Source organism: Stegodyphus dumicola, chromosome 10 (genome assembly GCF_044657685.1).
Source record: "Stegodyphus dumicola isolate Sdum_Otavi_A_Nest chromosome 10, ASM4465768v1".
Lineage (NCBI taxonomy): Eukaryota > Metazoa > Arthropoda > Arachnida > Araneae > Eresidae > Stegodyphus > Stegodyphus dumicola.
Window position 1 is genome coordinate 186,330,155 of NC_140777.1, and position 16,223 is coordinate 186,346,377.

Below are 16,223 nucleotides of genomic sequence, written 5' to 3' on the forward strand. Positions count from 1 at the left end.
TTTCAGCTTTCCGGTGAATAGTGCTCGGTGTTTGTTGATAAGAGCTATCAATTTTCTTCTCTGCTGCGGATTCAAATTTTCTAAATTCAGATTTGCATCTATTTTAAAATCTTCCAGGGGGGTCGAGAGATCTTTTCCTGGTAAAGTTATAATTTCTCCAAATTCTTCTTCATTTTCAAATATCATTCCAACTGCATTGACACTAGCTTGGAATTTTCTAATTTTATTTGCATGAACATGTTTGATCTTTCCATCAGGTAGTTTTACTTTATAGGAATGAGGTGGGCAATGATTCACGATTTCTCCTGGACCAGTCCATTGTGCATAGAGTTTGTTATTTGAATCTGGTATGAGTAAATAAACTTGTTCTCCGATTTTGAAATTTTTTGGTATTGATCTCCGATTAAAGTACTCAGCATATTTTTGTTGTTTATCACTTGCAATTAAATTGGCTTGTTCGGCTGCTTGTTCTAACCTTATTTTTAAAAGTTGTAAGTAATCCACTGCCGATTCACTTAGATTAGGTGGTATAGGTATTTCTCCTGACCATGAAGACTTCAGTACTGCTAAAGGACCTCTTGGTTGTCTTCCATACATCAGCTGAAATGGTGAGACACCCGTGGTGCAGTTTGGTACTTCTCTGTATGCAAAGAGCAGGTATGGGATGTGCTTATCCCAATTCGAAGGATCAGTCCTGATGACATGATGTAACATTTGCTTGAAGGACTTGTTCCATCTTTCTACTAATCCATTTGAAGCACTGTAAGCAGGTGTAGAGAACCTAGTCTTTTCTGGAATTCTTCAGTTAATTTTGAAACGAAGTTACTTCCGTTGTCACTAGCTATTGTATTAGGGATTCCTGTTCTCATGAAAATCTCCAAAAGCGCGTCGCAAGTGGCTTTTGCTGTCAAGCTTCTCAGTGGAATGGCTTCTGGCCATCGGGAATGTTGATCTACCAGACATAACACATATTTATGTTTCCTAGCAGAGGAAGGTTCAATAGGTCCAATAATGTCGATGTTAACTGTTTCGAAAGGTAATCCTGGCCTTCTGACCGGTGTGATGGGAATCTTGTCAGATCACTTTTCTGGACTTTTCAACTGACAATCTTTGCACGTTTTACAAAAGGTTTCAACATCTTGTGCTAATCCAGGCCAATAAAATGAATATCGTATTCGCTCCTTTGTTTTTCTTATCCCAAGATGTGCACTGAAAATGGAACTATGTGCTAATTCCAACACTTGTGCTCTTCTACTAAGTGGAAGCACTAACTGAAAAACATTCTGTCCTAATATTTTTTCTTGGTGATGTAAAAGATGATCAATAAATAAATAATTTCCTTTTTTTTCTATTGCTAGCTTCCATGCTTCTCTCAGCGAGGGACAGTTAACTTGCTCTTCGCGTAGGCGTTCAGCAGACGATAAGTCTGTGTTTACATAAACACTCGCCTTCTTCCCTTCCTCCTCTTCGTTTTTCTCCTCCATAAGCATTAGCGGGGGGGAATCGACGCTGTCGTTTGACTGTGCATTGGCGAAAAAAGTTTGTAAGTTTTCGCTTCCGTAATTATTTCTTTCTGCGTTTGGTTCTTCTGCCGCAGGATTAATCAACAGTTCGTATATTTCTGGAGTTATTAGGCAAGGCACATTTAGCTTATCAGTCACTGCAATTAATGTATCCACAAAATTAAATATATTGCTTCCATGATCTTTATGGTAAATAGGTACACGGCAAACTTTTGCTTCAATTGGTTGTCCGAAAGCAGGTGTTAGCAATATTTTACCTCCTTCTCTCTCCTCTAAATTTGGAATGAGCGATGAATGTACGATCGTTATCTGCGTTCCAGAGTCTACGATAGCTTCGATTTTCTCAGAGTTAATAAAAATATCTACTTTTTGCAGTGGTTGAACGATGCGTTCTGCGAATTCAGATCGTAGATGGGATGAGTCTACTTTAGCTACGATGGCTTCTTCTTTTGATGTTCTGTTTGAATTTTTTTGAGTTTTGGAATCATCCTTTCCCTTCTTATTTACTGCAGTTTCGTTCTTTCTTCTTTTGTCTGGGCAATCTCTCGCGATGTGTTGATAATTTCCACAAATATAACATTCTTTTCTTCTCGCGTGAAATCTTTCGTGTTTTGGATATTCTTTTCTCATGGGTGGTGGAATATATTTGTCGTGTGCACATGTTGTATCCAGGAATCTCGGTGATCGCTTAATTCCATTTCGAACTTCGTCGAAAGATTTTCCTTTGGCCGTGAAATAAATATCACATTCTGTAGCTAATTCTTGAGGCTTCAGCCATTTATTTCCTTGGCGTATTGCGACGTGTGCAGCTGTTTCTGCATCTAATGCTTGGAATAATTTATCGGAAATAATTAACTCCTTGAGTGTTTCGAAATCCTTTACTTCTCTTGACTTGCAGTAATAGTCCCATGTAGCTGTTAGTCTTGAAGCGAACTGGATATGCGTTTAGTTTTTCTGAAGTTTTCTAAACAGGTTTGAGGAGTAGGTTGATATTCCTTCAGAACAAGAGTTTTCACTTTTTCGTAATTTTGCAGATCTTCCTCCTTTATATAAACAAGAACATTTGAAGCTTTTTCTCCAATTAATTTCAATAATATTTCTGATTTGTATTCTTCAGGAACCTTCTTGTGCTTAAATGCTCTTTCGATAGAATCGAAAAATATATTCCATTCTTCTGCTCTCTTCGGTACTGGTATAGTCAGTGTTTCTACTCCTTTGATCAGCTTGTCCAGGGAAATTTCGGTTTCTCGTTCTGTGTTTTGGATTAAAGGTGTTGGACTTCTACTTCCTTCATTTTGAGTTGCTCGAATCTTCGCTAGTTCTATTTCGTGTTCTCTTTCTGTTCTTATTCTTTCTTCTTCCATTTGCATTCTTTCCATTTCTTCTTTTCTTTTTCTATTCTCCACTGTAGTAATCAGAATTTCTTTCACGAAATCAGCATCTTCGATGTATTGCTTGCTATTCTGGAGTTTGTGTTTCAGTTCTACCAGCTTCAAATCTGGGGATGCTTCTTCGCCAATTTCCAATAGAACTGTTACTAAATCCTCTTTCTTTGCGTTTTTGAACATTTTCTTCTATTTTCCTTTAGAATCAAGCCTTTCAAACTCTCGATTAAATAATTCTCACGTTTTTACTCTCTTTTGCAAATGAACACTTCTTTCGTTAGTTAGGCTTAACTTTACGCCTCTTCCGTTTTCAACGCTCTAAGCTTCTAACCTCTCTGGTTTTCTCGTAAGAGAGCGTGTTGTGATGACTTCATGGTTTAATAAGGCACCATTTAGCAAGACGAAACAAACATTTATTAAATATATAATTCAAATAATAATATAATAGTTACTCAGAGCAGTACGTCGCTCCTACCGCATAGTACAATCTACTACCTTCCTCTTCCGAGGCTAACATGCAACTCCTAATAAATACATTAACCCTTCTCGAAGAAGAGCTACCTGCGCCAAGCATGCTCTGTTGATCGCCAAACAGTCGCCAGATATCACAGTCAACAAATGATTAATTATCATAATTGTAATGTAAGAAAATTAGTTGTTTCAACTTTTGTCCACTCAAACGGTTTCGCCGATCATTTAGTATTAATCCAGCTTCAGAGAACACCCTTTCACATGGCACTGAAGTAGCCACAAGGCCTAATTTTTTCCGTGATAATTCATACAAATTAGGAAATACATTTTTATTCTTTTCCCACAACTCCAGTGGATCAGATTTCCTGGAAAGAATGGGCTCTTGCAGGTATCTTTTTACTTTTGCTGCAGCTTTGTCGATCGCCGCGTCTGCTGCGGGAGCTGATGAAGTTCGAGAGTCTAACTTTACTCTCAAACTCAAACCAAACCGATGATTCATCTATCTCTTCATCATCCTCTTCCACATCCTCAACAAGATTATGGAACTACTGATAACTCACAGATAATATCACTTTCAATTTTTTTGGCGACATCACATTTGAGCCCCAATTTTTTTATTCTGGGGTCAAGGAAAGCGGCTTGAGCAATGTCTTCTCTTGAATCGATAGTTGTAAATGTATTACCCAATTCACGTTGTAGTACTAGTACCACATTTTGTACTTGTTCATTAACACTTTTACTAAGCAGATTTTCACAGATTTTTTCAAGTCCGCCGATTAACACAGGCGCCATAGATGCTGACAAGTATTTTTCCGAACTTAACTCGCAAGTCACCTTTTCAAAAGGTTTCAAAACCTCACAAAGATGTTGGACACTTTCCCTTTCTGGCACATCAAGAGCCTCTGGGGGGTCGTTCATCAAATCCATTGTAGAACGAATAGCGTCTTTCAGTTCAAGGAAACGTTTTACCATATAAAACGTGCTGTTCCAACAAGTCTTCACATCTAAGATGACTTTTAAATCTTTTCTCTCCTCGCTAGAGCACAGATATTTTCGCAAATTTTAGCAGCGATATTACTTCTCCTGTAAACTATCACAATATCCCTAATTTTCGTTAGAAGGTCGTTAACCTCGTTTAGAGAATTTGTGATAGCCAAATTGAGAGTGTGCAATGCATCCTAAATGTTTAAACTTTAGTTCGCTGTCGACAGCATTAATCATATTTTTGGCATTGTCAGTCACTATTAAAGACACTTTTTCCATCGGAAAATATGGTTGGCAAATGTGTATGATATTTTCTGCAATATTTTTGGCTGAATGACGTTCATCAAAAATTGAGCAGTCAATCAGTACCGTTTTCCTTTGCATGTGTTCGTCAATAAAATGGCCTGTCACGGCCATGTAACTTTCAGCCTTTTGGTTGCTCCAACAGTCTACAGTCAAACAGATATTTTGTACAGCACTAAGAAAGTTTTTTAAACTACAGTCAAAAGTCGTTAATCCGGACTCGTCGGGACTTCGGCGATTCCGGATTATAGATCATCAGTTTAAATCTGGTAAGATGGCATGCAGAAATTACAAAATTAAAAATATGAAACCGTAATTTATGAAATAAAGAACAATTATGATCTAAAGGGTATCAAAATTTACAAAAAGAAAAAGCTTAATATTTATTTGTTTACTTTATTAAACATAACCCTATCCTGATCACAAGATCTATGACTTAACATTCAAAGTAAATCATTATGCACAGTACATTTTAAAAAATGCATGTTTATTTATAGCACTGGAAAACAGAATTTCTGTTTGCGTACATTTTTTGAAAAGTAGTATCAACCAAAGCATAATACAATAAAATACTCATTTCCACTGCTTACCAAGCCAAGTGATGCTACAACAGTGTGCCATCTTTCTAAATCTTTCTTATACTGTTGCATTTCATGCTCGTACGCAACTTTTTGTTTAAAAGTTACATTTTCACCAGAAGGAGGTTGAGGTTCTTTTGGTTTTGCTTGTACTGAATGATGGAACCAGCTACTAAATGCATCCATTGCTTCCTATAAATAAAATAAATATAAACTACAGGTGCATTAATTATTTAGGTTTGATATTTATTCTTATGAAGTTAATCTAACACCCTGATAGAAAGATACTTAGAATCTCATAGAAAAACATTCATTCTTTTTTCATATGTAATCAAGAAAGTTTTATTACTGAATAAAAATAATAAAGAAAGTGAATTTAAATTAAAATGAAATATGTTTCTCAATTTAAATTTATACAGATACACATACAAAAATATCAGTAAGCAAAATAAACATAACTTGTATATTTACAGGCCAACTGAAATAATTTAAATTTATTATTTTTATTTTTAATTTATTTTAGGACTAATATGCAGCTGAGCTAAAACACATAGAAGAAATTATCTCTAATACATTCAAAAGTCTTTAATCCGGACTCGTCGGGACTTCGGCGATTCTGGATTTTCTGTTTTTCCGGATTATAGATCATCAATTTAAATCTGGTAAGATGGCATGCAGAAATTATAAAATTAAAAATATGAAACCATAATTTATGGAATAAAGAGCAGTTATGATCTAAAGAGTATCAAAATTTACAAAAAAAGGCTTAATATTTATTTATTTACTTTATTAAACATTTCTTTCAACACGCACATGGGTAAAGCATACATTACGCAAAGTCGAAATTAGAAAATTGCAACCAGAAAACTATTTGATGTGTATTCGTGATATTTATAATGACGAGGAATTTGATTTAAATCATATCAAAGACAGAGTACATTGAGATGAAATACTACATTTAGTAAGGAATTATAAGCTGAATAAAATAAAAACATCTGCCCTGAAGATAAGGATAGCGCTGACAGATCAACTTCCAGTTCATTGCGTGCCGCGACGCCCCTCCCTCCCGCCGCAGAGCACTGTGAAATTGATAAACAGATTTTGGAATGGTTAGAGAAACAAATCACCTCTCTGTCACTTTCTTCATGCCTTTATCCATTTTTTGCAGCAATTCCACTTTTTGTTTGATGGACATAAAGTGCGTAATAATGAGTAAATAGTGTGCAGCTCTATTAAAGACTGTGGAATAAATTTTAATAATACCGTATGTCATGTGTCAAGACGTGAATTTTGGCCAAAACCCATCGGACATAACCTGTGACACCATTCGTCATCTATTGGATGGTATGGAAGTACTTTGTTTCATTTCTGTTTCGTATTATAGCCAGGAACATCGTGGATTACCATTATATGAAGTGAGTGATTTTCTCAATTTTATTAACTATGTTTCTAATTGATGTGTCAGGAATGGAAGATGTCCTGAAAAGTGAGAAAGCACATAATATAAAATTATTACACAAAATAATATTTAACGTTGTGGGGCAACGGAAATAATCGGAAAAGATTAAGACAATTTAGTGGTTTCTCTTTAGCTGAGACGCTACTTCTGTTTAAAACGAACATTAACAAAGCATTACTTTTTTAATTCTCGTAAATGCTAAATTTATGTAATAAGCATTTGTCTAATTAAAATGTCTTTCATTAATTAATTTGTTCATCATTTAATCCCCATATATATATATAGGGAGAGAGAAAATAAATTATTATTTTATTGTTTTGCAGCTTTACAGCAAGTATTAGGCAATTTATTACTTATAATTACCTTATGTATTTGTATATCTGAGAGCTTTCAGATTTTATATTATGCCCAAAGGGGTGTTTTTTCATTTACACACATATACATATTTTGAGAGCATTTGGGCTAATAATATTTAAAAAAGCCTATCTTTAGAATCACACTGGAGACAAAAATGTCCCCCCCCCATACAGTGTTGCCATTGCTCCCTTTGAAATTGGCGAGTAATCAAAAATTCTTTAAAGTTTTGCAAAATATGAAATACACAATAAAGCATATTTGAAATTCCAAATTCAGGCTTCCAGGTGCCTACATTTGGGTGGAAAACTATATTATTCAAAATTTGAGGGCTGTAGGTACTGTTGCTTTTTTGCAATGCAAAAAACATACATACACTCATGTAGATTTTTCATTATTTAATTTCTTTAAATATAATACAGGCCGATAATATTTGATGGCAACAATTTGAAAAGTGAAACGGACATTTATTGTGAACCGATGCAAAATGCCATTTCAGGACTACACATATGATACATTATAGAGTTAACCCTCCAAGTGGCCAAACTGTATATATGTGTTCAAAAATATTTGTTATGATAATTATAAGCATTCAAACATGCATCTTGAAATAATTAAGGTATTGGAAGAAAAGGAATCAAGGCACAAAGCAGGAGAGTCATTCTGGAATTATAATGAAGAAAACATGACTTACTCAAAGTGTTTTGGAACAATTTAAGAGTTCTGAGGCCAAACTTTGGCCACTTGGAGGGTGAAATTATAGCATTAATATTTTGAGGTATTAGAAAAACAATTATTTATCCAGCTGCTTATGATTTTAATGGATAAAATAAAATATATTTAACTATTTTCATGACAGTTTCATTGTATTTTTATTGCAAAAGACTTAATTTACTTACTAGATAAGCTTTGAAACACAAATACTCCCTAGTTGCATTATCATCATCATCAGATAATTCCTCAAGTCCTTTCTGTAACAAGAGAGCAAAAATCAGCAAGTTTCATACATTTTAAGAGATGGCTACAAAATACTAAAAAATAACTTCTCTTCACTTACAGCTTTTGAAAGTTGTACCATTACTCCAACAGAATCAGGTGGTACTTTGGAAAAAACTGCTTTAGCTGCTTCAATTTTACGTTGAACTGAAATAAAGCAGAACAGAATTTTTGTAATTTCTAAATATACATGTAAAATTTAATGCAATAAAGATTCACAATTGTCTTGCGAAGCACTTAAGCTCACTATTGAGCAAATCATTTCAAAAGAGCTTTTTAACACTTTGACTTAATTATATTAATTTATTTTATTCATAATTTTAAACATCACAAACTATGTAATGAATTATTACTTTAAAGAAGTTTATACAAAATTAAATAACAGAACAGATAGATGGATTCAAAAAATATTATATGCAATTAGTTAAATAATTTCATTAACTTACTATAACAAAAAGCGATAATTTTGAAAGCAGACAAAATACACACTTTTAGCAAAGCTGGTAATACATATGAATATGAAAAACCTTGAGGATATATCATTATGTGACAAACAATGAACATAAATTTTGATATAATAATAATAATTTGATGAAAATTAAATTACAACTCTAAAGTTTTTTTTATTTTATTACATAATGATATATTACATATTTATCAATTCATTTGCCACTTTTCACCATTTAATTTATTAAGAAATAAAAATTCTAATTTTTTTGCGACCGAATTGAAAAAGTCAGAAATATCGGTGATGAACTTTTGCCCCTTGATGAAACATAAGTGTAATTTTATTAAATTTTTTAGTTTTCACACTGCTTCTTCCTTTTTATTTTCACAGGTTGAACAGTTTTGTTGTACATATTCTATTTTGTCTTGTATTCTAGATTTAAAATTTTCTCTTCCACCTATTTTACTTTTATTCTTGTATTTAAACATTTTTACTGTTTTCATTTTTGCTTTCATACAATTCTATAAACATCAAACTGGCTGCAGGTGAAAAAAAAACACATTATTAAACATTTCCTTTTAGCTTAAATAAGCAAATCAAATTTTTATTAATTACTTTATATTACTGCAGTTTCATGCATGTCTTGAAGTCATGCCATAAGATAGATTTTGCTTTCTGTTTTGTTTTCATATATACAGGGTGATTTAAAAAATGGTAAAAATGTGAATGCAGATCAAAATAAGCAGATTTTATAATGGAATGTGTATGCAGAAATGGCACATTAAAGTAATACAGGAAACTTGAGCAAAATGCATTGCTACATTAATGCAGAACTCACTGATATGTATTTTATGAGGCTGTGACTAAAACAGAGTAACTACTCAAAGGAGACACAAAGAATGATTCCCAAGTACCATTTTTTGAGCAGCTATTACATTTCCACAAATAAAATGCACGTTGGTCTAGCTCACATTTGTGTAGCAATGCATATCGATGATATATGTTAGATAAACATATGTAACTATAAATTATACTTTAAAACAATAACACATTCTATAAAGACAACATTTTATTTTGTTATGATCTGACCTGAGAACTGAGAACTGACGAAAACTGTTAGTGTAAAATATTTGAAAAGAGAAGCATTGTAAAGGGTGGATGAGGCGCATTTTTCTTTAACACGTTCCACACGTCCCACGCTAAACTTTCTGTTCAAGCCATTTGGTATTGTCATTGTAAAATGAAGAATTTTTTAAAAATTCATTATGCAGTCAATTATGGGCATCTTAATAGTACTGCTGATGCCCTCATTTAATCGTGGGGTGATGGGGAATTTTTTTTCTCCGTAACTTGTTTCAACTGCTTTCCTCGTATTTCGATCAGTCATTTATTTGAGTGTCGTTGATACACTACTTACTGCTTCACTGAAGCTGGGATTGATTTATAGTTCAGTGTGTTTCTTTAGTGTGTTAGACGAAGGAAATATGGTACGTACATATTATTTCAGTGTTATAAATTCAGATATTTTGCATTTAAAAATGGTTGCAATTTTTCCTGCCTTTTCTTCTTCAGACCTTTTCCAAATTTTACAATAATTACTCCTTATAAGCAGATAAGGCAAAACACAGCAACAGTTTTTCTAGTGATGATTCTGACGACGACGAAGGCCACTTTAATTCGATAAGACGATGCTGTAAAATTTGTTAAGAAAGAAATGTTCAAAATTTGGGTTTCCCATTGGCAAGAAACTGTTACTGTAAAGTTGCAACATTCTGCAATAGTTGTGTGGATAAACCACACTTATGTTTGCCATGTTTTATTAAAGTTCATCGTAACATCCCTTTGTAATTGCATACAAACTTGAATTTAATTAAAATGTTATATTTAAAACTGATATACGTACGATAAAAAAAATTATACGTGAGGATGCAACTTGCTTGGCATAGTAATGTTCAGCTAAGTATTTGTTAAACTAATTCCTAGAAAAATATATTTATTGGTTTGTTGTGTTATGCATGTTAAACTATACAACCTTTCCTTGATAATTATGATTTTTGCACTATTTTAATTACTGAAGGCATACGCCAGAAACAAAATAATACAAATGTAAAGCATGCCCCACGCGGCCTGAACGGGAAGTCTTAAAAAAACGTTCTGGCAGGGAACATGTTAATTAGGAACGTAAACTTTAAGAACTGCCTTCACTAGGCTGACGAAAATCCACACGATATATCACCAGCGCCTTTACATGAAGCTAAAGTGAATGTGTGGTATGGCATCACAAGCACAATCATTTTCAATCCATACTTCTTCAAAGAGTTACTTTTACAGGTATGAAAATGTGCTCCATCACAAGTACTGGGTAAACAACAATGTGGCAGAATTATGTAATTCCAGAACTGCAGCAAAAAAAAAAAAAAAAAAAAAAACTCAGTGTTGTAACAGCCCTAGTGGGCCAATGACTGCAGTGCCCCGAAATCTGCTTTCTTGACCGTCGGCCCTGGGATGTGTAAACATATGCCCTGAACAAGTGGTCAGCTTGTCGCAGGACCCCCAGTGTTTAGTCCCCAAGCAAACTTGGTACTCATTTCATCGAATCAAGGGAATGTTGTTAATAATATTGTATGGATACATCATGGTGCTTCTCCACATGTTGCCAAATGTATTTGATAAGTACAGCCTCCGCAGTTTGCAGATAGTCATCTCCCATAACTTTACAGTTTTGTAGCCACCACGATTCTCTGACCTTACTCTGATACATTTCTGATTCTGGGGTTATCTGAAATCTAAGGTGTACATAATCCAAGAGACCTTTCAGAACTGAAAGATGCCATAAAATGTGAAGTTAAAGACTTCCTGCAATGTTGCATTTGTCATTCTTGTCAACAATCTACTGCATGGAATGTGTTATTGTTTGCAAAGGTGGACACATTGAAAACTTGTAATTTCAATAAGATTATTTTCCCTATCCTTTCTTGAATTGCCTTTATAATGGTCTTTTTTGCAAATACTTTACACCGTCAATTTTTGTCATATGTGTGTCGTTCCAACGCCATTTTTTAATGTGCTGATCAATTTGTGCAAGAAAAAAGTGGGTGCTACCATTCAAAAATTTCAAAATTTTAATTGTAACCATGAGAGCTCTATTGTTTTAAACCTTAACAATCTTGAGCATATATATTCAAGTGATCTGAAATTTCATTTTGATTAGTTCAGCAGATGAACCACTAGTGGTTTATTTTCTGACTGCCTTGTATATCATCATAAAATATAGCAGTGGTGTTCATCAGCTTTTTTTTTTTTTTTTCCTGCTTTCCCTTTTATTTTATTCTTTTTTTAATCCTCGAGTACGGCTGGTGAGTATTCAGAGGGGTTAGGGAAATGTTTCAGCCATATATATACCTATATATACACTCTCTTGCAAAAAAAGTCGAAGCACCAAGAAGGACTTTTGCGATCGTGACGAAATTTGGTATGCAAAAACATCTTGATTGAGCATGCAAATGATCAAAGTTACAAGGAAAATGAACAGGAATTGTGATCATAGCGCACATTTTTGCAATATAAAACCAGTAACAGTGGCGGAAAATTTATCTTTTTTTGTTGCTGCCATTGTAATTCTGTAAAGAAGTAACTAAAGATGCCATTACCACGTTATTGAAGACATTACAGACAACTAAATAACATTGAGTGTGGTTGCATTGTAGGGTTGTGTGAAGCTGGGTGGTCACACCAAGCAATAAGCCGCCACCTGAAACGTACAGACCCTGCTGTGCAAAGATGTTGGCAGCAATGATTGCTACAAGTAAACTGCCAACGAAATGAAGGCTCTGGAAGGCTAGCAGCACAAATGCGAAGCAAGAAAGGATGATTGTTCACCAAGCCCGAACCGCCCCAACAGTATCATTGTCGACTATTCAACGCACTACAGCCACGTCTATATCTCCCATGGTACTGCCCACCATCTCACAGCACTTGTCTGAGGTGGGGTTACGCTTACAGAGGCCTTTAAGACATTTGCCTTTGACCCCACAACATCGGCACAGTCACCTGGAGTGGTGTCGCAGCCAATCATCATGGCATCACATTGGCATCGTATAGTGTTCAGCGATGCATTTCACTTCAGTCTTGAAGCAAATGGCCACCATAATCGTGTCTGGAGAGGACGGGGCCAGCGTTCCCAATCAGCCTTTGTTTTACAACAGCATATAGCCATAACCCCTGGTTTGATGGTGTGTGGCACTATTTCTTATGAGTGCAGGTCATTTTTAGTCATCCTCCATACATCTTTAAAAGATCAACGATATGTTGATACCATCCCGAGGCCGGTTGCATTACCCTTCATGGCACGTCATCCTGGGGCCATTTTCCAACAACATAATGCAAAGCCACATATCGCTGGCATATCTATGGACTACTCAAACGACAGGGAGGCTCCCGACCTAGCTTCAAATGGCCATACGGAATTGAGTGCCAACCCCGTGCATCTTATCAATCTACCATGTGGCAACCCCACAGAGCAAGGGCAGGCAAGGCAGTACCTGTACGGTCCCTGCCGAGCCTTACTCTGTCCTGAGAGCCCTCAGGCCTTCTGTAAAGTCTGTTAGAAAACCCCCATGGTTGAGACTGCCTAGTACTGCCCAGGCGTACGCCCGAGTCAACCCCCGGGGGGAAGCATATCTCTGGACTGTCTCCGTGCAGTTGATACTACTCTTTCTTGGCCAGCAAGGTCACCAGACCTTTCACCAATTTGAGCATGTTTGGGACATGGTAGGCCACTAGATTCGGGCAGCACAAAATATCACAGATATGGAGTGACAATTGCTGAATGCATGGCATAATGTGTTGCAGGATGACATTAGGAACCTCTAACACTCCTTGAATCGATGAATTCAAGGATGCATTGCTGACAGGGGCGGTTCAAAGAACTACTAATTTGAATACTCAATGGGTGATTGTGAGGCATGAACAGGTGCTATGACCTTCATTTTTTAATCATTTTATTATCTTATGTATGAGCTATACACATATTCAATTTCATCAAAAACATCCACTCCCTTCATGGTGCTTCGATTTTTTTTTTTGCAAAAGAGCGTGTATATATAGAGAGAGAGACTGGGTAAAAGACATAAGCTCGGTGAGTCTGAAACTGAAGAATCAGGCTTTACTGTTATGGAAAATATATTCATGATATTCTAGCAATGTTAAAGTAGACATATTAAATCATAAATGATATTATTGCAAAGAAGGAAATTTTCAGAAATTATATATGTTCAAACATCACCAGACTAACCACATAATTTGATACACAGATGATATGAAATGCTTCAGAGAATGCAAAACAAAATAGTTTGTGTAAAAATTCCTTAATGCTCCTCAATGTAACATCAGCACAATAGTTAACTCCCAGCTGCCAGTGAGTGTGTTAAAAGATAATCTACCTATTTATAATTAACATCTTGAATACTCCTGCTAAAAATCTGGAATATTAAAATGACATATTTTCCTAATATATTTTCATCATTAAAAAATCTGATGTGTACACCACATGACTTCCTTGTACGGAATATTAAATTATACGCATTTTTTCTTGCATTTTATTTAAACTTATTAGATTGAATTAAACCTACTTCACCGACAGTGCATAAACCACAATAGAATAAATGCATTCTTTAAAATTCACTTTGTTTCCCATAGAGACACTCTGGCGCTAGGTTTACTTAGTATTATATTTCATTCATATTATAACTCAGAATGCACAAAATGTATATTTATCACAAAATGTATTTTATATATATGCACAAATGTATATCATTTAAAGAATTATCTAATCATTGCCACATGTTCTATTCAAATACTATAATAAAGCTAGAACTATGTATAAAAGAAATTAAGCAAACAAAACAAAACAGAAACAGTTTTTCACAGACGATTGAGTATTTCTCATTTAATTAATTCAATTCTCACTTCGCAAGAAGGCAAAAATACATAAAAATTCAAAATATCTATATTAAAAATTACGAAGTAAATCTCAAACACTTATTTCCTCGAAAAAATTCCAGAAAGATTTAAGCATGGTTTAATTGGCAATAATAAATGAATGCATTATCTTTGTTGTTGCGAAGCTAAGTTTCTCTAGATTGGCAACAAATCCACTAGTCTCCTGTTTCAAATGTAAACATCAATGGCTGCCATTAAAAACAGGCTTAGCGGCAATTAAACAACTTTAAAATTGCTGATAATTCTAAAAATATTGCACACAGATTTACTAAAGGCATAAAATCCTTAACCGGAAGATAAAAACAACATAATTCAATCATTTTTAAAGCAAAAAATGTACAATTTACAAACATATAAGAGTAAAGAAACTGAGATCACTGAGCCGGGTAATAGAGTGGATATATATATAAATATATTTATATACGTTTGGTGCGGCCGATTGCAACCAAAATACGAGGTTTTTTAGTTATGCGAGATACGTACGTACGTACGCAAGAACGTACATACGTTCGTACAGATGCCACGAAAAATTCTCTTCAGAATTAATTTTAAAGCAGTTTTATAATTTTTTGTTAAGGAAAAGAGTATTTTATTTTGTCCTTATGTACAGATATGATGCAAAAACATCGTTAAATTGCATTCGATAGCGGTCAAAATGGATATTTTCGTTCAAATATGCTGCCTGAAACTTTTCGCGATTACAATACTTCCTTTTTACTTCGTACAAGGAAGTAAAAACAAATGACAAACTTATGTTGTTCATAAAGAACATACACTTGAAGATGTCATAATGCCTTTTAATAATAATAGTTCAACCTCCAAATACTTCTAAATACAGCGTTGTTGATCAAACAGCTCTCTAACATATGTCCCTGAAAACAGGCAACCAGAAAAGGCTTGTTTCAAAAAAGTGTGGTGCATTCAGAGAGTCAGATGAAATAAAATACAGTCAGACTGTTGAGGAGATATGCAACTTCAAAGACCCACTTCTGGCTAGGCAAATGAATTACACAGCTCATTTCTGGGTGAAAAAAGGAAAGGCTAACATGATGCATTCACAGAGACTTCCGAGTCTCGCATGATGGTATCACACAAGTAGTATTTATACTGCCAACCACTGATATCAAATGTGAATGGCACTAGATTATGGACTGTTTGACACATTCCAAAATGCCTGGTATAATGCAATTGGTTTCAAAGACTGACTAAAAAGCACAAAATCTCTGTAATGCTCAAGATCTGTTTGTACTTTGTATGTAACAGCTGATTGTACTTCATTTTTTAAAATGCTTTAAAATTTGGAAACAGAAAATCAATAAATTTACACCAACCCATAAGTACAGCAACTAGATAAGCTAGCATAAAATGAAATTTTAAAAGATATTACAAAAGCACAAGTATTATCTTTTACCTTATGTCACCATTATTTAAATAACAGTAAAATTCTTGCTTAAAATTTTTGAGAGGAAAATGGGTTTTTGAATCAGAACCAATTTTTAAGTAATATCCAAGAGACATAAGGACTGTTTTAGTTTGTCTAGTTTAGCTCATGATATTACATTTTAAGATTACAAAGCATTACAATTTATTATCAGAGAATTTGCTGTCAAAAACTTTAAAAATATGAAAATAATATCAGTTATATCTTACTTAAACTGTTATTAATACAGGCTTATCAAATGCTAATTTGAAATTGTGTTTAATGTTCACAGAAAATGCAGA

General features: G+C 34.4%; 1 protein-coding gene across 3 annotated transcripts in view; it reads right to left on the reverse strand.

Moving 5' to 3' along the window:
- Window positions 1–16,223, reverse strand: part of LOC118195728 (nuclear pore complex protein Nup107-like) — a 140,179-nt gene that overhangs the window by 36,882 nt on the left and 87,074 nt on the right. For all 3 annotated transcript variants that reach the window (XM_035367051.2, XM_035367052.2, XM_085826001.1), the window contains 3 exons: window positions 8,115–8,200; window positions 7,957–8,028; window positions 5,257–5,436 (listed from right to left, as the gene is read on the reverse strand). In XM_035367051.2, the coding sequence (XP_035222942.1) occupies window positions 5,257–5,436; window positions 7,957–8,028; window positions 8,115–8,200 (338 nt within the window). The remainder of the gene's footprint in view (window positions 1–5,256; window positions 5,437–7,956; window positions 8,029–8,114; window positions 8,201–16,223) is intronic.